Source organism: Musca vetustissima, unplaced genomic scaffold (assembly GCF_032173495.1).
Source record: "Musca vetustissima isolate MV318-11 ecotype Yass unplaced genomic scaffold, APGP_CSIRO_Mvet_v1 utg18700, whole genome shotgun sequence".
NCBI classification, from domain to species: Eukaryota; Metazoa; Arthropoda; class Insecta; order Diptera; family Muscidae; genus Musca; species Musca vetustissima.
In genome coordinates, this window is record NW_026879984.1 from 187,322 (window position 1) to 211,282 (window position 23,961).

At 34.4% G+C, this 23,961-nt stretch overlaps 1 protein-coding gene across 1 annotated transcript in view; it reads right to left on the reverse strand.

Moving 5' to 3' along the window:
• Window positions 1–12,607: 12,607 nt before the first annotated feature.
• The window catches only part of LOC133325235 (breast cancer anti-estrogen resistance protein 1), a 74,244-nt gene continuing 62,890 nt past the window's right edge, over window positions 12,608–23,961 (reverse strand). The window contains exons 4-5 of the mRNA XM_061534016.1: window positions 13,899–14,608; window positions 12,608–13,748 (exon numbers count right to left, since the gene is read on the reverse strand). Of these exons, the coding sequence (XP_061390000.1) occupies window positions 12,608–13,748; window positions 13,899–14,608 (1,851 nt within the window). The remainder of the gene's footprint in view (window positions 13,749–13,898; window positions 14,609–23,961) is intronic.

Sequence of the window (23,961 nt, forward strand, 5' to 3'; positions counted from 1 at the left end):
CCTCAAGGACATAGACCGGAGAAGTTGACAGTATAGCCAAGAGGAGTGGTTGACCTTTAAATTGATACCAATTATATTGTCGTATGTACTCAGATGAGGGAGTTACTCTTAATCATATACAGGAGCTTACGTAGTGAGATATTATTTAGTAACCCATTACCTATAGTGTGGTAATTGGGCGGAAATATAGCGCTGATCGTTTTGGAATGTGATTCCATCAGATTCCAGTTATGGTCAAGGACAACACCTATAATTTTCGCTGATGATCAGATAATAATTTTGGGATGAAGTGGACCGAAAACTTAATTTTTTGTGTTTTTTTTTCGAGCCGATATATAGGCCACAATTATAAGCCGAACATCACAACACAACCCACGGTGAAGGGAATCTGGACAATAGCTGTACTGAATACTCGTAATATTCGGAAAATATGTCAGTGTGAGGAAGAGGTGCTGCTTGCCTCTAATCGGGCAAGAGGGTGCAAATATCACGAAATATTGCCCAGGCTCGGAATAAACATCCGCAGAAAGTTTGATTTTCGTGTGTAGGGTATCGTATGGTCGGCCCCGTCCGACTATACTGCTCCGCTCACTGGTTTTAAAATAATATAGACGTGGATTTTTCCAAAATATTTTTTCATGGTACCAAAATAGGCGTGGATTATTAAAAAATATTTTTTAAGTAAAAAAATAGGCGTGGATTTTTAAAAGTATTTTTTTTCAAGGTTAAAAATAGGAGTGTTTTTTTTTAATATTTGTTGCACATCGAACGACTATCTTAGTACATCCACGACGTAGAGATATACAAAAAAATCACGCCACAATAATTTCTTCAAGTTTTGCTTAAACAGCAGTTTATTATTTTTAGACTAAAGCGGAACACCAACAACAACTATGGAAAATAATTTAAACTAACAACTCAAATTTCAACAACGGCAGCAGCAGCTCCACTAACAACTTCCAAAAGGTTATTAACCATCAACTTTAACGCCTCAAAGCCATGTCAGAATGAGCCAAGGAAAGCCGAACAGTCAAAAAAAGAAAAAAAAAACACAAAACTAAATGTTGACTTAACCAGCAGAAAAAAACGAAAATGAAGGGAAAACGACGAACTAAAGCAAAAAGTGTGGTAGAGAAAACACTCAAAATGACTTTTGAAAATCATATTTCAAGAAAAACTATTTTTTTTTGTGCTTCATAATGATAAGTACGCGTAATAAGCAGGCGCTTACTTAAACTATTAGCCCCAAACGAAATTAACCCGGTTTTTTCTTTGAGAAGCTGTTCTTGAACAAGGCGTTAAATTTAAACTGCGATCCTTCAATTATGTCTGCTGGGGCAGCAATCATTATCCACATTTTAGTTTGTATCTTTCGTTTTGTGGATTTGTGTGTTCCGTCTCAGCTTATTTTTAGTTAATTGTTTAACAAATACCCTTCAGAGTTTTTTTGTTTACCAGTCACAAAATATTTGATTTTTTCTAATGGGATACAAAAATAGATTTTTTTTGTTTCTTTTGTAAATAGAGATAATCAATCATAACAAGTTTTTAATGTTTACTCGATGTACGCATGAACAAATAAATATTTTTATACCCTACACCACTATGTTGTCAGGGTATTTATACCCTACACAACTATGTTGTCAGGGTATTATAGCTTTGTGCAGCCTCAAAAGTTTGTAACGCCGCGAAATATTGGTCCTAGGCCCACCTTTAAGTATACCAATCGTCATATCTCGTCTAGCTGAGTCGATCTAGACATGTGTGTCCGTCCGTCTGTCCATTATAATTTGTAAACACGATACAGGCCACAGTTATGGACCAATCTTCACGAATTTTTGGATGTAGGATGGGTTCCGGCCAATGAAGTTGGGAAAGATCGGTTAATATTTAGGGGATGAAATGGACCTAATACTAAATTTTTGTCGATTTTTCTGGTCACTCCAGAGGCCGCAATAATGGCCCAAACATCGTGAAATTTTGCATGGAGAAGGGGATCGGGCCAACGAATAAGCATGCCTGTTTTGATAAAGATCGGTCAACATTTAGCGGGTCAAATGGACCCTGACTTTTGTGTGAAAAATGACAAAATGTGTATTCTATAGCGTATATATTTACGCCTGAAGGACATAGACCCGAGAAGTTGACTTTATATCCAAGAGGAGTGGTTGACCTTTAAACTAATACCAATTATATTGTTGTATGTACTCGGATGCGGGACTTACACATAAATATTTACAGGTATCTCCGTATTCGTATATTATTTAGTAACCCATTATCACTCTAGAGAACGGAACTATAGCGCTGATCGCTTTGAAATCTTCCATGAGGTTCCAGTTATGGTCAAGGACAACGCCTATAATTTTCAGTGATGATCAGATAATAATTTTTTGAATGAAGTGGACCGAAAACTTAATTTTTTGTGTTATTTTCGAGTCGATCAATAGACCACAAATGAAAGCCGAACATCACAACACAACCCACGGTGAAAGGAATCTGGACAATAGCTGTACTAAATACTCGTAATATTCGGAAAATATGTCAGTGTAAGGAAGAGGTGCTGCTTACCTCTAAATGTTGCCCAGGCTCGGAATAAACATCCGCAGAATGTTCGGTTTCCGTGGTAGTTGTGTAGGGTATCGTATGGTCGGCCCCGTCCGACTATACTGCTCCGCTCACTGGTTTTTAATTAACACTTTTAGCTTAAATCCATAAAAAATCTTTAATAACCCAAGCCTATGTTTATGTCTACTCCTATTTAAATATCTACTCCTATTTGGATGGCTTGAAAAAGTATTTTTAAAAACTCCACGCCTATTTTTGTATCCCGAAAAATATTTTTAAAAAATAAACCACGTTTGTTTGCAATGCCACGGCAGCGGGTTCTACGATACCGGATTGACCCCCTTCAACTCGGACAGCGGCTGCCAACCCAGTTATATATGTTTGTATTGTTTTTCTTTTTTGGGAGCAACATATCCCGGAATGCTTGCTCCGAATTCTTTTGGTCCGTGCCGGGATCGAATAAAACGCCGGACCGTGGTTCTGTTCGGTTTGCCAGAACATAGTTCACCACAGGTCAGTGTCGGTGAGATGTGATGGGTGCAGGGAGTGGGTGCACTTCAGGAATTGTTTCGGGTTGGCCCGGTTGCGAGATTACAGCGAAAGGGATTACGTTGCCTCATACTGCGTCAGCGCAATCCCCAGCGAGTCTTCGTCTACAATATCGTCTTTTTCGTCGGAGTACGGAACTCCACTGCAGTCTTCTCAACAGCAACCAAGTATGCAGCACTTAACCCCGCACGTTGCTGTTCCCACCACTGGCAGTGCATCGTTTCTGCAATTTTATTGCAACGGTATTCGAGTAAAAATATATGAGGTAGTGGACATCATGGAAGGAAATTCCGAGGCATTATAGCTGCAGCTGCTAGTCGAATACCTTAAATGAGACCTAATTTCCCGGCAGAAGCAGTTTCTATAGCAAATGAGCGTAATGAGCTCCGTCGATCTAACCCAGCAGATCCCAGGATTAGGGAACTTACGTTGGAGGTCAGCAGATTAGTCGCGGAGCACAAGAGGAATAAATGGTTGGATCACTTGAAGAGTTGCAAAATTGGTACCGGAGAAAGTAAACTGTGGGCAACGGTTAAGTCGCTCTCGAACCCTGGCAAAAAGGATGATAGGACCTCAGTCACATTTAACGACGAAACTGTGACTGATCCGAAAGGATGCGCAAGTTATTTTAACCGACAGTTTGTCGAGCATCCCGAGAGCGACAGGGCGAAGAGAAGAGTACTTCGTTGTATAATATCTCTTCGACCCGAGGAGGTACAATCACAGTTTACGATGGGTGATGTTGCATATGTCATCCGTAACCCGAAGCCATCCAAAGCGTTGGGCCCAGACGGAATATCTATGTGAATGCTGAAGCAGATGGACGAGCCAGGAGTCGAGTACTTGATCAACGTCCTCAATTTGTCGATAGCCATCCACGTCGTCCCCGAAGCCTGGACAATGGACAGTGTGGTCCCGACAATCATCCGGGGAAGGATGATAGCAAAGGTGAATCTTACAGGCCGTTTTCACTTTTGTCGCCAGTAGCGAAGACCCTTGAGGTATTACTCCTCCCCAGCATTAGAGAAAGCTATCCAGTTGCGGATCATCAACATGGATTCTGAGAGCAACAGAGTACAACAACAGCGTTGCACGCCATCTCCACACATATAAGTCGAGGACTTAACCATAACCGACCGTGCGATAGAACGGTGTTGGTAGCGCTTGACCTATCAAAAGCCTTTGATACTGTCAATCATGCCACGCTATTTGAGGACATTGAGAACATTTCCCTCCGGCCGAATTTGAAACGTTTGATAAACAACTATATGTGTGGACACCAGTCGTATGTGGAGTTCCGGAACAAGAAGTCCAAACCCCGTAGAGTTAAACAGGAAGTTCCCCAGGGTACAGTGATTTCTCCGGAACTGTTTAACCTCTACCTTTCCGGCATTCCAGGCCCTCCGGACGGCATAGAAATCGTTACATATGTAGATGATTGTACGATACGGGCGGGTCCCATTGTTGAGGACATTTTTGTGAGGTTGAACGACTATCTCGTCGAATTAGCCGCCTTCTTTAAAGCGAGGAATATGAAAATATCCGCCACGAAGTCGTCAGCCACATTATTTACCACATGGACTGCGGAGATGAGAATGCCGTTGAATGTGAAGGTCGAGGGGCATACAATTCCAACTACCCACACTCGGGGTCACATTCGACAGTATATTTAAATCGTTCGCGCAAACCACTGCTGCGGCAGCACTTGGGGCGCAGATAAGGAAACCTTGTTGACCTCTTACAAAGCGATAGGTTGGTCTGTGGCAAGCTATGCGGTTCCAGTGTGGTCTGCAAACTCTAGTGATACGCAATGGAGAAGTATTCGGACCTGTCAGAACGCCGCCCTGAGGACTTCGACTAGGTGCCTCCTCATGACTCCAGTGCACCATCTTCATGCGGAGACGAAGATCCTTCCCTTACGTCAGCACAGCAATAGGGATACGTAGTCGAGATTAAAAGTAGAGTTTAAGACTTTTCTATTTTTGCCTCTGGCCAAAAAGTCGATTTTTAGACTTTTCGATTTTTGCCTTTGACTAAAAAAGTCGACTTTTCGATCTTACGATTTTGTCAAACCTGTTCAAAATCGATTTTCGAATTAGCAGCCTTCTTTAAAGCGAGGAATATGAAAATATCCGACCACAATATTTACCACATGGACTGCGGAGATGAGAATGCCGTTGAATGTGAAGGTCGAGGGGCATACAATTCCGACCACCAACTACCCCCAAAACACTCGGGGTCACATTTGACAGTATATTTAAATCGTCCGCGCAAACCACTGCTGCGGCAGCACTTGGGGCGCAGATAAGGAAACCTTGTTGACCTCTTACAAAGCGATAGGTCGGTCTGTGGCAAGCTATGCGGTTCCAGTGTGGTCTGCGAACTCTAGTGATACGCAATGGAGAAGTATTCGGACCTGTCAGAACGCCGCCCTGAGGACTGCGACTAGGTGCCTCCTCATGACTCCAGTGGACCATCTTCATGCGGAGACGAAGATCCTTCCCTTACGTCAGCACAGCAATAGGGATACGTAGTCGAGAGTAAAAGTAGACTTTAAGACTTATCTATTTTTGCCTCTGGCCAAAAAGTTGATTTTTAGACTTTTCGATTTTTGCCTTTGACTAAAAAGTCGATTTTTGGATCTTTCGATTTTGTCAAACCTGTTCAAAATCGATTTTCGACTTTTACCAATTAAAGCAAAATCGACTAAAAATTTAATTTTTTATAAGAATTGATGTCAACAGATGAAATAAAGTTCTGGAATTTATAGTCTTTGGGCAATTTCGGCTTTGTGGTAATAAACCAAGTATTTAAGAAGAAAATCGAAAGTCGATCTTGAAAAGTCGACTTTGCGATTTTCTCAAAAATCAGAAGTCGACTTCGACTTTTAGACTTTTGAATACAAATACAATACGATTAGTCGAAAGTCGATGTACTTATCCCTACACAGCAGTATGTTTTCGTTGCAGTACCTGCTCCGATGCTTCAGGGACAATCATTCCAACCATCATATGGTGGATAGGACTCCCCCACCCTGGCGTGTCAGGAAGGATCTGCATGATCTAGAGAGAGAGGTTCAACGTTACAAAAGGGAGCCTCTAGATCAAGTTGCCTATCGAGCAGGTTTGAATAGCATTCATACTGATGCAGTAGCCGCAACCGCAAAGTTCTGGAATTTCGGCTTTGTGGTAATAAACCAAGTATTTAAGAAGAAAATCGAAAGTCGATCTTGAAAAGTCGACTTTGCGATTTTCTCAAAGATCAAAAGTCGACTTCGACTTTTAGACTTTTGAATACAAAAAGTCGATTAGTCGAAAGTCGATGAACTTATCCCTACACAGCAGTATGCTTTCGTTGCAGTACCTGCTCCGATGCTTCAGGGACAATCATCCCAACCATGGTGGATAGGACTCCCCCACCTTGGCGTGTCAGGATGGATCTGCATGATCTAGAGAGAGAGGTTCAACGTTACAAAAGGGAGCCTCTAGATCAAGTTGCCTATCGAGCAGGTCTGAATAGCATTCATACTGATGCAGTAGCCGCAGCGCTGAACGGGTACAGATTGAATACCGTCCTCTAAGCTCACCCCCAACCCATAGCAGCTGAAAAACGTCAGCTGCCCCGACAAACCAGAGTAGTTTTGGCCCAATTACGTTCATAATGGTGCAGTCGTCTCAATTCGTATTGGACACGGATTGATAACCAGATGCAGGATGTCTGCCCAGCATGTGGTACGGGCCCTCATACCACAAAGCACTTATTCAATTGCCCAGCCAAATCTACTCATCTTACTCCAGAAGATCTGTGGTTACGGCCAGTGGAGGTATCTGCATTTCTAAATTTGAAGACAGAACCAGATGGAATTTAAACAGGAAAAAACCAGTAAGGAAAGCAGTAAAGTCGGACGGGGCCGACTATATGATACCCTTCACCACTTTGGGTATATTCAACAGATGAATCATAACAGACGTCGAATTTTTGAAGGACCATTAACATGAAAATGGATCCATAAACATGTCATTCTGTAACCTACACTAAAGTTTTCATTTGGTCAGATATAGGGTTGCTTCTTACAATGGGACAAAAATATATAAAGCAATGTAAAGGAAATGTATTATAGTAACTACAGTTCATTGTACCAATTGTGTGGAAATCAGACAAACTTTGGGTCTTTAGTGCACAATTTACACACACTCGGAAGAACTTTGGTGCAACATTTACATTAAATCGGACAAAATTATATATGGGAGCTATATCTACATCTGGGCCGATTTTCAGTGAACTTAACACATATCATTCTAGACGTAATTCATTACGATATGCCAAATTTCGTAAATCGAAGGATATATAGGGACTTTGGCGCACCATTTACATAAAATCGGACGAAACTATATATGGGAGCTATATCTAAATCTGGACCGATTTTCTCAAAACTTGGCAGACATCACTCTAGGCTCAACTCAGTACGTTATGCCGAATTTCGTGCAAATCGAAATATATATAGGGATTTTGGTGCGCCATTTACATGAAATCGGACGAAACTATATATGGGAGCTATATCTAAATCTGGACCGATTTTCTCGATACTTCGTAGACATCATTCTAGACTCAATTCAGTACGTTATGCCCAATTTCGTGCAAATCGAAAGATATATAGCGACTTTGGTGCACCATTTACATGAAAACGGACGAAACTATATATGGGAGCTATATCTAAATCTGGACCGATTTTCAAGAAACTTGGCAGACATCATTCTAGACCTAAATGATTAGGCTGTACCAAATTTCGTGCAAATCGAAAGATATATAGCGACTTTGGTGCACCATTTACATGAAATCGGACGAAACCATATATTGGAGCTATATCTAAATCTGGACCGAGTTTCTCGAAAGTGGGCAGACATCATTCTAGGCTCAATTCAGTACGTTATGCCAAATTTCGTGCAAATCGAAAGATATATAGGGACTTTGGGGCACCATTTACATGAAATCGGACGAAACTATATATGGGAGCTATATCTAAATCTGGACCGATTTTTACGAAACTTGGCAGACATCATTCTAGACCTAATTGATTAGGCTGTACTAAATTTCTTGCAAATCGAAAGATATATAGCTATATCTAAATCTGAACCGATTTTTCCCAATTTCAATAGGGTTCGTCCTTGGGCCGAATAAGTGACCTATGCCAAATTTCATCCAATTCGGATCATAAATGCGACCTGTATTTTGTTTACAATTTAACATGGACAGACAGACGGACAGACGGACGGACGGACGGACATGCATAAATCGACTTAGAAAGTGATTCTATGTATATTCTCAAAAGGAACCATGGGTCTATCTCGATTATTTTTGCCTGTTACAAACATATGCACAAAGACATAATACCCTGTACCACAGTGTGGTGAAGGGTATAATAAAAATAAGGTTTTGTTATTTATTTTTTTTTTTTTTTTGTAATAATATTCCTCTACATAGGTATGCTTTATTTCATATTTCTTTTTTAACTTATTTGTTGTTATACATATCGTTTATGCCATTATATTATTCAATATATTTTTTTGGATAATTTTTTTTTAGCCAAAAGGTTGAAATTTATTTATGCAGTTATAGCATGCAATATGAATATACAATATTTTTTTTTGTTATATAAATAGAAAACTACAAAAATGACTTATTTTTTTATTATTATATAATTATTAATTATATTTGTAGTTGTTTTTGTGTTCGTCTGACACAAAATCGAAAATAATGTAGCAAAGAAAAAAATCTTTAAGACTGCTTTTCTTTGTTTTTGTTTTTGTCTTATAAACTAAGTTGCTTATTTTAAATATTAGTAGGTATTTTTTTGTTTGTTGTTGTATACAAAGTTAAGAACTTATAAATAATTATTTTTCATTTGGATGTATGTATATGTATGTGTTGTAATGCTATATTTCTTGCTAAGTACTTTGTTTTGGTTGATTAAGTTTCTCTTTTATTATTTCAATATTACTTAAAATTATTTTGAAATTTTTTTTTGACTACAATGAAAAGGGAGGGAAAATTATGAAATAAAAATAATGTGTTGATATATATAATGAACTATTTACATAAAATAACGAATAATTACAAATAATATTTACAAAGACTAATTACTGGTTATATTTATATATAGATTGCGGGAAATGTATATATATATATTAGAATGAGAATCCTGTAAAGCCTGACCTCTTTCAGAATATATAGTTTTTTTCCTGTGTATGTATGTATCTAAACTCAATTCCATTTTATTTCTGTTGTTGTGTTTTGCCTTAAAAATTAACAATTGATTTACAAAAATAATTAAAACATTTTTTTTAACAGATAATTTTTGTGGGGTTTGGATTGGAGAAACTAACAAACATTTTCTTTTTTTTTTGCTAAAGAAAATAGAGAATCGTTTTTTTGTTTTTGATATATGATTTTTGAATATTTTTTTATATATTTTTTTCAATACATATATGTATATGTAAATATTTTGTATTTTTTGTAAGGAACGATACGCTGATTTCAGACTATATGTGTGTATATTTTTTTAGTTATATTTATTTTAAATTGTTGGTGTATTTTTTTAAATTTATTGCTTGTAATGAGAACCCAAAAAATATTGAAAAAAAACCGCAATTTTCATAATTTTTAGAGATCATTGTGGAAAATTTGAAAATTTTTTCTTAGTTGCCTTCAAAATTTTAATAAAAAATGTCTAAAGTCACATAGCAGCCATGGAAAATATCTGTATACATTTCTTCCGAATTTCATCAGACATGTCTGAAGGAAATCTAAAAAAATCTTTAGATACAAAAATTAGTTGCAAAGTTCATATTTTGTTTCGAAAGACCAGATTTTTTCGGGGTAAAATACAAAATATTTTGTAATCCCCATTACTTCAGATTTTTGTCAGACATGTCTAAAGAAAATCATTTAAAATTTATAAAAATTTTCTATTAAGCAAACTTTTACCAAATGTTTTTTGTTTTGAGAATTGAAAAAAATCGACTATTTTTCAAAAGAATTTTTTCATTGGACAAATTTTTTCAGCTTGTCAAATATTCGATAAATTTTTTAGAAAATTTTTAATTTTTTTAGACTCTACTTTATTTTCGAATTTTGTCAGACATGTCTGAAAAAATCGACTATATTTCAAAAGTATTTTTTCATTGGACAAACTTTGTTCCAGCTTGTCAAATATTCGATATATTTTTTTATAAATTTAATTTTTTTTAGACTTCAGATTATTTCCGAATTTTGTCAGACATGTCTGTAAAAAATCGACTATATTTCAAAAGTATTTTTTTATTGGACAAACTTTGTTCTAGCTTGTCAAATATGCGATAATTTTTTTAAAAAAAATTAATCATTTTTTTAGACTCCATCTTATTTCCGAATTTTGTCAGACATGTCTGAAAAAAATCGACTATATTTCAAAAGTATTTTTTCATTGGACAAACTTTGTTCCAGCTTGCCAAATATTCGATATATTTTTTTAGACAAGATTTAATTTTTTTAGACTCCACATTATTTCCGAATTTTGTAAGACATGTCTGAAAAAAATCGATTATATTTCAAAGGCATTTCTTCATTGAACAAATTTTGTTCCTGCTTGTCAAATATTCGATATATTTTTTTAGAAAAAATTAATTTTTGTTTAGACTCCACATTATTTCCGAATTTTGTCAGACATGTCTGAAAAAAAAATCGATTATATTTCAGAAACATTTTTCCATTGAAATTTTGTTCCAGCTTGCCAAATATTCGATATATTTTTTTTAGAAAAAAATTAAATTTTTTCCTATTTTCCATTTCAGAGTTTAGCCAGATATGTCGGAAGAAAATCTAAACCAAAACTACGGAAATGTCATAGAGAAAATATTTAAAATTTACAAAAATTTTACTGCGTTCCGGTAGGCCAGCCTATTGATTTTTTAAATGGCATAAGACTTAATTTTCTCTATTCCCCATTACTTTAAAAATTTTTCAGACATGTCGGAAGATAATCTAAATAATTTTTTTTTAATTTTTTCAGGGAAACTATATATTTTCTCCATTCCCCACTACTTCAGAACTGTATCAGACATGTCGGAAGAAAATCTAAACAACATGTATGAAAATGTCATAAGGAAATCACTTTGAATTGACATCATTCTTTTTTGTAGAGTCGAATAATTTTTTTTCCCAAAATTATCATAAATTATCATAATTCCGACTTTGGTCCGACATGTCGGAAAATAATCTAAAACCCAATTCTCTAAAATGCAATTAAGAAATCGAACATGTTTTAGAAATGCGCTACAATAATGAATGTACTTTTCCGTTCAGAGAGCTTTCCCGAAAACAAAGCTTTCAAGTCAAGCTTTTACAAGTTTGTTTTTTGATTGTTTATTAAAGCTTTACTACAAAGAAAAGCTTTCAAAACCAGAATTAATGTTATTTTTATGATTAAACCTTTTTATTTCAATTGATAACTATTTTGGGAGAGGAAAATTCGTTTTTTAAAGTAGAATTGATTATAAAGCTTTTAATGCACAAAGCTTTCAAATCGAAATTTTAGTTTTCATAATCTTGTTTATAGCAGTCAAATTATAGAAAGTTTCTTATTTTAATTTAGAATAACGAAAAAAATACTTTTTGCCAATAAAAGCTTTTTTACAAAAAGCTTCCTAAAGTCGGTAAGAATTTCAATAACATCTAAAACATTGAGAATAAAGGTTTCATCCCTAAAAGATTTCTAAACATGAAACTAAATGTAGAGCTTTTATAAATAAAAGCTGTCAGATCCCCAACCATAATTTTTTCAATTTTTTTTTTTGGGTTCTCATTACATATTCGGTAAAAATTTTCAATAAAATCTAATTTGGGAACAAAAAACTATTTTCAAAAGCTGTCTAAACTTGAAACAATTTAAAGAGCTTTTTTAATAAAAGCTTTCAAATCCCCAATCGATTTTATTGAATTTTTTTTTGGGTTCTCTTTACATGTTCGAAATTTGTAATTTTTTCTTTAATTTCCAAAGCAGATTTCAACTTCCGTTCTATTGTTTTTTTTCTTCAATTTTCTAAAAGCTTTTCTTTTGTCACTTTTTTGTTGCGTTGCTGCTCATCTTAAAAACAAATTTCTTTGGTTGTATGGTAAAATAAAAACAAATACAAAATAAAGAAGAAAACTTTAACAAAGCTTTCACGAAACTAAACTAATCGTTGCATTAAGCTTAAGCCAAGGTTCTTTTTGTGTGCGAAAATCATTAGGGTTTTTTTGGGTTGACATGATCTTCTGTGGATATATAATAGCTTTTAAAGCTTTTTAGCAAGCATGGTTGCCATGTTTATGATTTTCATTTCGTTGCCAAAAAGCTTTCTTTAATTTTTGGAAAGAAATTATGTTTCTTCATATGTATGTATCTATATGGAAGACTTTTGAAGCCTTGTTTTGGGTGTGTGTGTGTAACCTGTTCTATTTCGCTTTACTTCAATCCTTAAGTTGTCAATTGCACGGCATGCAACATCACGGTTTTCAAATCCGAAGCCAAATGGCTGATATCCACCACGGAATCGACCATTTCCTGAACAGCTGTTACACTGGGAAAATGAGCAGCTGCCTGTTTGGATTTTAGTACACAGGTTTTTAAGGCCTCCGCCAGATTATTGGTACATCGGAGGATTTTCTCTTTCAAATCGATTTTGGAAACGTTGCGATGAACAATGTCACCAATGGTGACCAAATTGTGAGCACTCACCACCACAAATTTCCCATAGGCAATGAAAAATTTGGGTGGTTGATTTTTCTCCACTGTCTCGAGGAAGGAGTCAATGGCCTGGCGCAGATTACCCATGTGGGTGGAGATTTGCACTGCATAATAGCGTACCAACATTTTATCCTTGTCGGTCATTTCCGTTTGCAACTTTTTCCCATTACTGGGCGTGGAAGGTGTCGTCTGCTGGGCATTATTGGCCATGGTCAGGACAGTGTTCTCAGCTATTTTCAATTCCGTGTCGAATTTATTTTTCAAATTATCCTGAATATTTTCACGTAGTGAGGAATTTTTCCTTGCCGCTGCCTCTTTCGATTCGAACGAGACATAATCGTAATCCTCCAACCAGTCAGCATGGCTGTGATCTGTCGGATCATTGGCGGTGGGTGTGTGAGGCACCGAAGTTGACGTTTGATTAATGGCCGATGATTCCTCGATCACCTCATTCAATTGCCTTTTGAACAGCAACGAAGCATTGCCTTGAATAAACGAAGTTGTGGACCGAACATCTTCGGTGAGGGTTTGAGCACAGGCTATAAGGCGATCTAAGCTATCGGGAGATTTACACGTTCCCTTGTCATCGTTACGCACCAATTGATCTAAGGACCAACCACCGTTGGCCTCCAGAACTTCACAGGATTCTTGCACCAATTTATTGGCATCCCGCAGTGCCCGAATAATGGGTTTTAGTTTTTGTGCCAGCGTACGATCCTCAGATTTGGAGGCATTGCCCAAGGCACCCTCACCAAACTCCGCCAAATCATGTAGGGCGGTACGCAGACGTACTGCGGCCAATTTCACCTCCATAAGGACAGGTTCAAATTTTTCACGGCTACGCCAGTCGGGTGAGACAAAGGCCAGAAGTCTACAAGAAAAGGAAGATGAAGAAGAAGAATGGAAAAATTATTTAAAAAAATCCACGGATTTGGCTAAGGACAAATTTACGGTTCATGGTTAGTTTTGTCGGTAACCTCCAATAGGTTATAGGAACCACAAATCACTTCCAACAACTCACCTGGTTATTGCCGTTGTCGTTTCCGATTGCAGTTTGGCCAGAGTTTCCAATGCCGAGGACAATTCCAGTGGTAGCTCTTTGGTAACGGTGGCATTTTTATCCACACCATTTGTCGCGATGGGGAAATCATAGGTCGAACAATTACCATTCACCGAGGCTCTCGATGAGGGTCTCTGCTGTTGTTGTTGCTGCTGCTGTTGCAGCACTGCTCTCACCGGCAACGGATTACGACGCGGTATATCATAATCGGGCATATTCGCCAACGATGAACGATTCGATGATGAAAATGACAACGACAAGCTGTCACTGGTCAGCAGTGAGGAGTTCGAACTGCTCGGTGTCAGGGTATGCTGATGTTGCAGCAACGAATTCAATGGTCTTGGCACATCATAATTTTCTTCCTGAATTGGAGTGGAGCAGGCGGCTTTCATGGCGGCAGCATGCAAGTGGGCCATGTTACGCTGAATGTTGCGCGGTGTGTCGTAATTAACGGGTACAGCGGGTTTGGGTATGTCGTAGGTGTCGAATTCGTGACTTAATGAGCGATTGGGAAGATTTTGGTAGATTTGTTGGTGGTGGTGGTGCTGCTGCTGGATATGGGATTGTGACTGTGACAAATGGTGATGGTGTTGTTGCTGCTGTTGTTGGTGCAATTGTTGCTGGGGTATATTGTAGATATATACATCACCATGCCGTTGTGGTGTAATGACCTGTAAGGAGAAGAAGAAGGGGAGATTTTGATTCAGATGTTTTTGGCAAATAATTTTGGGATTTATTAGTAAAAATCTTATATTTTTTTATTCAGCTTAAGATAATTTCTTCGATAAAATTAGTCACACATTTTTCGATGACAAAATTAAATTCATCATGCAGGATATTTATTTTATCTTGAAAAATTTCAATTCAGCTAGCTGAATTTACATTTTTGGTTACAAATATGTAACTCAGCTAACTGTTTTAAAATTTTTCGAAAACTTTTTTGAATTCAGCTAGATGAATAAAATTTTTATTAGTGAAAATCGGAATTCAGTTAGCTGTTCATATATTTTTTGATGAAAAAATTGAATTCAGCAAGCTGAATGTGTATATTTTTCGGGAAATTTTGCAATTTAGCTAACTGAATTTACATTTTTATGTAAAAGTATGTAATTCTGCTAACGGAATTTACATTTTTGTATCAAGCTAAATCTAGCTGAATTGACATTTTTACTTATAAATTTTTAATTTTAGTGTGAATAAAGTGTGTAAGAATGTTTTTGCGTAATTCAGCTATCTGAATAGAAGAGGAAGCATAGTTTCGTGCTTTTTAATCATTTTAATGAACATTCAGCTAGTTTCAGCGTAATTCAGCTTGTTGAATTGTCACCAAAAAAATGTATTCGTAAAAAAAAAGATTTTAATAACAACATTTGTTTTTTCTGTAATGTTTTTATTCATTGGAAATTCATCTAAATAAATTATTATTGTAATTCAGCAAGCTGAATTAAGTTTTCTGTACAAACTTTTCAACTTCGAACATTGAAATATAATTTATAGTAAGTTTTTAAACGTATTTTTTGGCATGAATGTATAATTCAGCTAGCTGAATATTAGTTAATTACTTTAATTTACAATCATTTTCACAGATAGCTAATATTTTATTGAATCATTTCAGATTCAACAACAAACTTCCAATTCAGCAAATAGGTTATGTTAATATTATACAATTCAGCAAGCTTAATTTGATTCCATAATTTCCATATAGATCATTATCACATGTAGACATATTCTTATTCAATATTTTGTAATTCAGTTGACCTAGCAATTTTTAAACAATTACAATTTACACAATTCAGCTAGCTTAATATGATGATTTATAACTGCAATAGGAGTTTAGTTGAATTTTAATAGGTTTGTTGTAGATCTATTATGTTTAGAAAACATTTTGGTTGCAAAATAGGTTATTCTGCTAGCTGAATATGACAATATGCCTTTGTTTCATATTTGTTAATTGTTTCACAATCATAAAACTTTAAAATGTATTCAATTCAGTTAGCTGAATTTGATTTTTTGGCACAAATAAATATATTTTTTAATAAATTTTTTGTTTATTATTAAAATTTATTAACTTGAATTTGAGTCCGTTTTAAATTATGTGTTAATTACAAATATTCGAAAATAAAAACAGCTGCCTTTTGCCATAAAAAGCTTAAATATTCAGCATTATTTTGCTAATAAATTTGTTTATTAACTTTTTTTTTATTTTAAATTGATTTATTTTGTTTTAAATGTATATTTATTGTTTATAAAAATCACTTTTATTAGAAAATTTGATATTCAGCTAGCTGAATATGATAATTTGACTTTGTTACGTAGATTTGAATTGTTTCGCAATCATAAAACTTTAAAATTTGCACAATTCAGCTTGCTGAATTTGATTTTTTAGCACTAGTAATTATTGCATATTAATTTTGAGAGAATTATGCATTATGCATTTCAACTAGCTGAATATGGCGATTTTAATCTTAAACATGATTGTCAGTGGATTTGTAATATTCAAATTGCATATTTTAAAATTCAGCTAACATTTTTTGCAATTTATCTGTTTGTTTTGTTAAATAAATTATTTTTGTTATATAAATTTATATTAGTATTGTTTTTTTTTTTCTTTTAGATAGTTTCTCATTTTCACACCCTTCTCTGAAGAATCCGCCAAGTTCCTCAGGATGCATACCTTTGGTAAGCTATTTTATATTTTTCCCTATTTTTTTTAATTCTGCAATTATTTTGTTGTTAATATTTCAATATTATTTTTATTGTTTCCATATTTTGTTTTCGGTTTCATAAAATATTTACTTAACCAAAACGAAACCGAAAATTTTGTTGCCTCGACTCTTTTGAGACATTTCATATTCTATCCACACCTTGTTTTTCAACACCCAAGGGATTAGCCAAATGGGACACGTTTTACTACAAGTTCACACGGAGTAAATTCAATGTTATGCAGCCAATGGGGATATAGGCTCTCTCTCTCAATTTTAAGTTATTAGTAACATATATATTTTAATTAACAATTTTTTACTAATACTACAGATAATATTCATTAAGTATTATATAAAATAATTCACTGAACATTTATTTCTTTTATTAAATTCCGAAATTTGTTACACACCTTTTACACCAAACACACACTCTCGCACACAAACACACACTCCTCGAGCTAACAATGTTTGTAAGGAATCCTGTTGTCTGTGTCTGTAGAACATTTGCAATGTTCTACTACGGTTTTTATATTGATTTTCTTGTTCTTCTTTTTTATCTTCCTTTATACCGAAATTATTAATAATATTTTGTTGATAGTTTTCTTTAAAAAATATATATTTGGCAATTTATATGGAACACATTTGTTTCTTTTTATTTGTTGTTGTTAATTCATTGTAAAATAAAGTCTTTATTGTCTAAGCGAAAATTAAAAATTTCTTTTATTATTTTCTCCGTATATCCTTCTATGCCGTCTATGTCATTACACTATGAAAAATACTACTGTTTCAGTGGCAGCATTGTTGTTGCCAGAGTAAACACGCACACACACCACTCAGTGGAGAGTAGCACCGAGTCTACTCTCTGTGATGTTTTTAGTCCTGTTCAATCACAATTTGCCGTTAATGTGTGGGCAGTGAGCATGTCCGTTGGCAGAGAGTAAGTGAGCGAGAGAGGCGAAGTGTTTTATTTACATATGTGGGTGGGTGGTTAATGGTGGTTGTTTTTGTTGCGATTTTTGTTTTGTTTTGCGATTTTATAGAGTTTGTTTGTAGAGGTCGCTGTTGACTTAAGGCAGAGATAGAGAGAGAGAATTAATATAGTTAAACTATACAGAAATAAACAATGCAATTGCCTTACTCTCAGTGGGCCTTTCAGAGAGGCCTTTCTAATTGGACAAACATAAAGGGAGATGTGAAATTGGAATTTAGAGAAAGAGGGAGAGAAAATCAATTCAATTGTGAGAGGAGAGTGCAGTACGAGTATTAACTGCTGTAGTTAAGTAGATTTGTATTAAAAATTAATTCATTTATAAGAAAAATTTAAAAAAAAAATAAATACAAAGAAATTATTTATAAAATATTTTTTTAAACCAGTTGATGTGAAAAAACTAGAAAATAAATAAAGTCCGTTAGGGGCCATATTGTGTATTTTATTTTTAATTTTTATTTTTATAATTGATTTGAAAATGTTATTTTTTTAATTTTTATATAACTCAGCAAAGAGCTGAATTGCAAAAACTATTTTTATTTATACATGCACATAATTTTATTTTTGTTTTTTTATTCTTCTGTGCAAATTCAGCTTGGCTGAATTTTAAAATTTGAAAAATAATTTACGAGAAATATGTCTGAAATGCAGGAAAACATAGTTTAAATGCAAGTAAGCATAGCTGAATTGATAAATTTACACTTGAAGTTTAATTATTTATTTCAATAAATATTATTCTGATTAATTTAGCTCAGTTGAATTGTTTGGCAGCATTTTAACTGAGCTGAATTTGGGATTTGTTTAAAACATTCGTATAAAAAAGTATGTGTTATATTAAATAACTCATGTTTTTTCAATTCTTCTTCACATATATTTCATTTTTATTGCCGATTTAATACTTTTGGTGTAATTCAGCTAAGCTGAATTATTAAAACGTGAATAGTTACGAATATAAAATTATTTTCCAATAAAAATAAATCATATTTGTGCAATGCAACTGAGCTGAATTTGCAAAATTGTAATATTTTCACGTATAAATTAATATATTATATAATATGCGAATCTACTGCAATTCAGCTGAGCTGAATTGTCAAAATATGTTATTCAGCTAAGGAAATTTGTTAAAATTTTAATATTTTTGCATACTAATCCATAAAAACATATTTATATTGTAATTTAGATAAGCTGAATTAATTCATTTTAAATTTTATCATATTATTTGGTAGCATTTTAACTGAGTTGAATTTGTGATTTGTTTAAAATATTTCTATAAAAAATTATATAAATCATATTTGTTCAATTCATCTTCACACACATTTCATTTTTATTGTTGATGTAATACTGTTTGTGTAATTCAGCTCAGCTGAATTATTTAAACCGTGAATATTTTCGAACATAAACTTATTTTCCAATAAAAATAAATCATATTCGTGCAATTCAGCTGAGCTGAATTTGCCAAATAGTAATATTTTCACGTATAAATTAATGTATTATTACATAATGTGCGAATATACTGCAATCCAGCTGAGCTGAATTGTTAAAATATGTAATTCAGCTAAGTGATTTTTTTTAGAATATGAATATTTTTGCATACTAATCCATAAAAACATATTTATATTGAAATTCAGCTAAAATTTAATTAATTAAGTTACTTAATAATGAAACTATCTCGTTATAAAATCAGTATTTAATAACAACATTGAAGAACAACATTCCATGTTTTAAATTTTTTGTTACTCTCTCTCTCTCTCTCTCTGTTTTCTCATATCTCTCAATGACTTGTTTGCTTAAGGCCCTTTGGAATTTGCTACCGGTTTTAAATGGAAATTCGGATAATGTCCAAAGCCAATACTATTTACTTGTCTTCTTCTTCTTTATTTTCTTCTCTTTGTTGTTGTTCTATTGAGAAGTTCAATAACATTTCACTACCTTTGCAGACCTTTTCCCTTGCAGATTTCAAGTAATGATAGAGAACATAAGAAGCAGCCATTATTTTGCAGAAAATGAAACCTTCATCAGACTTTTTGGAGTGCATGACATGACATGCATGAATGCTGCTGGTAATGTCAAGGTTTTCCTTTTTCCAATATTTTCTTCAATAGATTAAAACATCTTTGAAGATTTCTTATTGTGATTTTTATTTTCAAAACAATGCTCTGAAATAAACATTGGCAATACATTGAAATAAAAATGTCGAAAATTTTTTTATAGAATTGCATAACCTTTGGGAATGCAAGGGAGAGGGAAGTTGAGAGGCGGGTGTGTAAGAAAAATATCTTTTGTTTTAATTTTTATTTACACAATGCTTAACAATTTGACATATAACACGGGTCAAATGTCAAAAACACAAACACAACAATTGTCCATCACAGATGCACACACGGACACACACACAAGCGGACATGATATCCATGGAGAATTGACGAGTGAGTGACTGAGTGGCATGTGTGGCATATCTACCCGCATTTAACGGTGGCTGAGGCCCAAGAAGATGCTGCCAAACATCTGCAAAATTTAATTGTTAACTCATATTATGGCTCAGGTAGCTCAGGATTCGTCATAAAATTCCCTGTTCGAACTATTCATTTCATCAAGAGGTGTTAGACGACGAGTCATAAATGAAACAAAAGAATTTGGGAAAACAGCAACTGCTGTTTTTTTTTGTTTATATCGATATCCGGTAATGACTCAATAATATAACAACAACTGCAGCGGCAGCAGTTGTGCAACAACAATTAAATTATTTCGGCACGGGTTTATTTTGTTTTGAAATTGTTCTCAGTGCTTCGGGGTGAAATTTGGGTTTCGTTTAATTACCAAAAGAAATTTGAAATTGGCCAAGGATCGAAGGCTAATATTATGTCAGCAGGAGGGTAGAACGAAAAACGGGATCAAAAGGCAGATGGTTTTTGGGGATCTTATTGACAAGATGTTCAATAGATGATTTGAGATTTTTTTCGATAAGCAACATTTTGAAACTTTGGAAAACTAATAAAATTAGAAGAAAAATTAAAAAATAGGAATAGGAAAAAAGAAACAGTCAGGAAAGTAGTAAAGTCGGACTGGACCGATTATCCTTACAATTGCATGTCACTGTATCCTTACAATTGCATGTCACTGTTCCCTCAAAGAAACATGTTCATGTCTTCCTGCAACCTATGATACATTTAATTTCATTCGGGCAGATTTGAAGTCGAAAATTTATGGAAAGCGATTTATAGTAAAACTGATACACGCTATTCAGTACGCCGCACAATTAAACATTTAATTTAAAACAGGCACATTTTCCGATTTTCACTAAACTTAACACACATCACTCTAGACTTTATATGGGAGCTATATGTAAATCTGAATCGAGTTTCGCGAAAATTAACACACATCACTCTAGACTTCAAATTCCGTGCAAATCCAAGGATATACAGGGACTTTGTTGCACCATTTACATAACATCGGACGAAAATATATATGGGAGCTATATAGAAATCTGAACCGATTTTCAGGAAACTTACCACTCATCGTTTCATACTCAATTCATTACGCTATGCCAAATTTCGTGCAAATCGAATGATACATATAGGGACTTTGGTGCACCATTTACATAAAATCGGACGAAAATATATATGGGAGCTATATCTAAATCTGAACCGACTTTCGCGAAAATTAACACACATCACTCTAGACTTCAAATTTCGTGCAAATCCAAGGATATACAGGGACTTTTGTGCTCTATTTCCCTTAAATCGGACCAAAATATATATGGGAGCTATATCTATATCTGAACCGATTTTTTCCAATTTCAATAGGGTTCGTCCTTGGGCCAATTAGCCGAGCTGTGCCAAATTTCATCCAATTCGGATAATAACTGCGACCTGTACTTTGTTTAAAATTTAACATGGACAGACGGACTGACATGCATAAATCGACTTAAAACGTGATTATATGCATTTTCTCAAAAGGAACCATGTGTCTACCTCGTTTCCATATGCACAAAGACATAATACCCTGTACCACAGTGTGGTGAAGGGTATATTTTTTTTTAAATTTCAGTAGTGTTGTCGGGTTATTTGGTTTTTGGAAAATAGTCAGGCTGAATCCCAGTTTGTTCTGTTTATAAAAAACAACTATTTATTAGTGTAGTAAGGCAGGGAAGACTACAGTTTCGGATCTCGTCTCTGATCCTCATCAGTTCCCTTAGTTTTTTGTTGGGATATTCTCCCCAGAAGCTATTTATTGATTCTTTGCAAATAACCTCTCATACTCAAATGTCTCTTATGCCAAATCGAAGTTCTTACGTTACCAGATGTGCTAGTTTTTCAAAAAAATATTTTTTTCCCAAAATTCAATTCACTTAACGTACTGGGAATATGACTAACGACACGTATATATTCGAAATAATAAAAATTATCAAGATTTTTGTAAGGTGACTTATTGAGAAAAAAAAACACAAACAGGAAAATTGGCACCTTAAAAAATCCCCCTTCTATTATCAGCAAATAAAAACCCTTATCTACAAAAAAGAAGAAAAAAATATATAGAACAGGTCAGTTGTCAAGATATTTAGATTACTTCACATTAATAAATCAAAACTGTTTTACACAAAAAAGGCAAAAGAAAATATTGGAAAGAGAAAACTTTATTTGCCAGTCAAAAACTGCAAAACCATATAGACGACTGTGAATAACCGACAGACAAGAAAACCATGACCATCCATACCACTCCCTTACAAATGGTCAACCAGCCAGACAGTCAAAAAGAAAGAAAGAAAAAGAAACAAAAAAAAAAACTATAAATAGTAAACAAACAAAAAAAGTTGATAACTTTATTAGGGATAACATGAAAAGGACGAAATGACTTCCTGTATTGCCTTTCAAAAAAAAAAAAACAACTCCTATAATTCCTGCTAATAGATCCGTGGCATAAAATTAACTAATTTTTGTCTGGGTTGAAATAATATTTTATTTTTTTTCGTAATATTGGGATGGGTTTTGTTTTTCTTTGATAGTAGTTGTTGTTGTTATTTTTCCAGATTGTTATTTTTCCAAATTGGTGACTGGTCATTTAATAATTAAATGGAAATTAATGAAAATATGGACGCGTAACGAAATGGGAACACGACAACCCATCGGAAAGCAGCTGTTTTCAGTGTTATTGTACAGGACTGCAACAACAATAATAAAATTGAGGGTGGAGCGTAACGAAAAATAAAACAAAAAATGTAAGCGAGTCATGTGTGTTGCCTTCTCAATATTTTTATTAAAAACAAATTTAGTAATTACAAAAGAAATTAAAGTTCGTAATTATGAATAACACCCGTACATCAGATATACTTTTTCCACAGAGAATACATATGATTAATAGATCTCTTTTATAGCCAAAAGAAAGGATGTGGTTTGAGACATTAAAAATCGGTATATCAAATTTGTGATTCCGTTTGCAACACCTGGAAATATTGGGCGGAGATCTTATTAAGGATATATTCTTGATTAAAAATTCTATGGCATTTCCGACCCTCTATATAGCTGTTAAAATCTCGATAGAGCGCACAATATTAAAGATGGAGCTTTGAAATTTTCCACATATATTGCTAAAACCCCTAATATGTTCGATATAGAATACGGTATATATTGGCCCATGTTTTGGTATAGCCCCCCAACGGCACCTTTAAATAGTCGGCATTTTTTTTAGGAACTTGTTTTCCAAGTGAATTAACTTAAAGTTGATACTTTGGGTTCTCATTAGGTACCAAAATCTTTTCAACAAAAATTATAAATATTGGTCCACATAGGTAGGTATGTCCACATAGGTAGAAGGGTACCTTCCGAATAATAGGCCCAAATAATGGTACCTTTAGAATTTCGGAAGTTTGGGTTGATTTTTTATTATGTATTTATGCATATTTTTGTTTCCCTTTTGGTAAAAAATACCCATTACCAAATGTGATAATTATTGGCCCACGTTTCAGGATAGGCTCCTTTTGAGGTTACTCCTCATTTTTTCGGTATTTTGGGCACATTTTTCAATTAAATTATCTATAATTAAGTATATAAAATCAGCTTTGGGTAGAAAATCTCCTTAGAAAAAATAATAATCCAAATTGGTCCATGTTTTACGATGTCCCGCATATAATGGTACCTCCCAAATCTTCGATATTTTAGGGAGCTTGAGCAATTTTTTTTTCAACGGAATTGGCTGTAACTTGGCATTTTGGGTTCTTATTGAGCAGATAATCTTCTTACAAAAAATTATCAATATTTTTTTTAGGTTCGCCAGCATATAGCGGTACCTTCCGAACTTCGTTATTTTTTTTTAAGCTTGAGCACGCTTTTCAACCGAA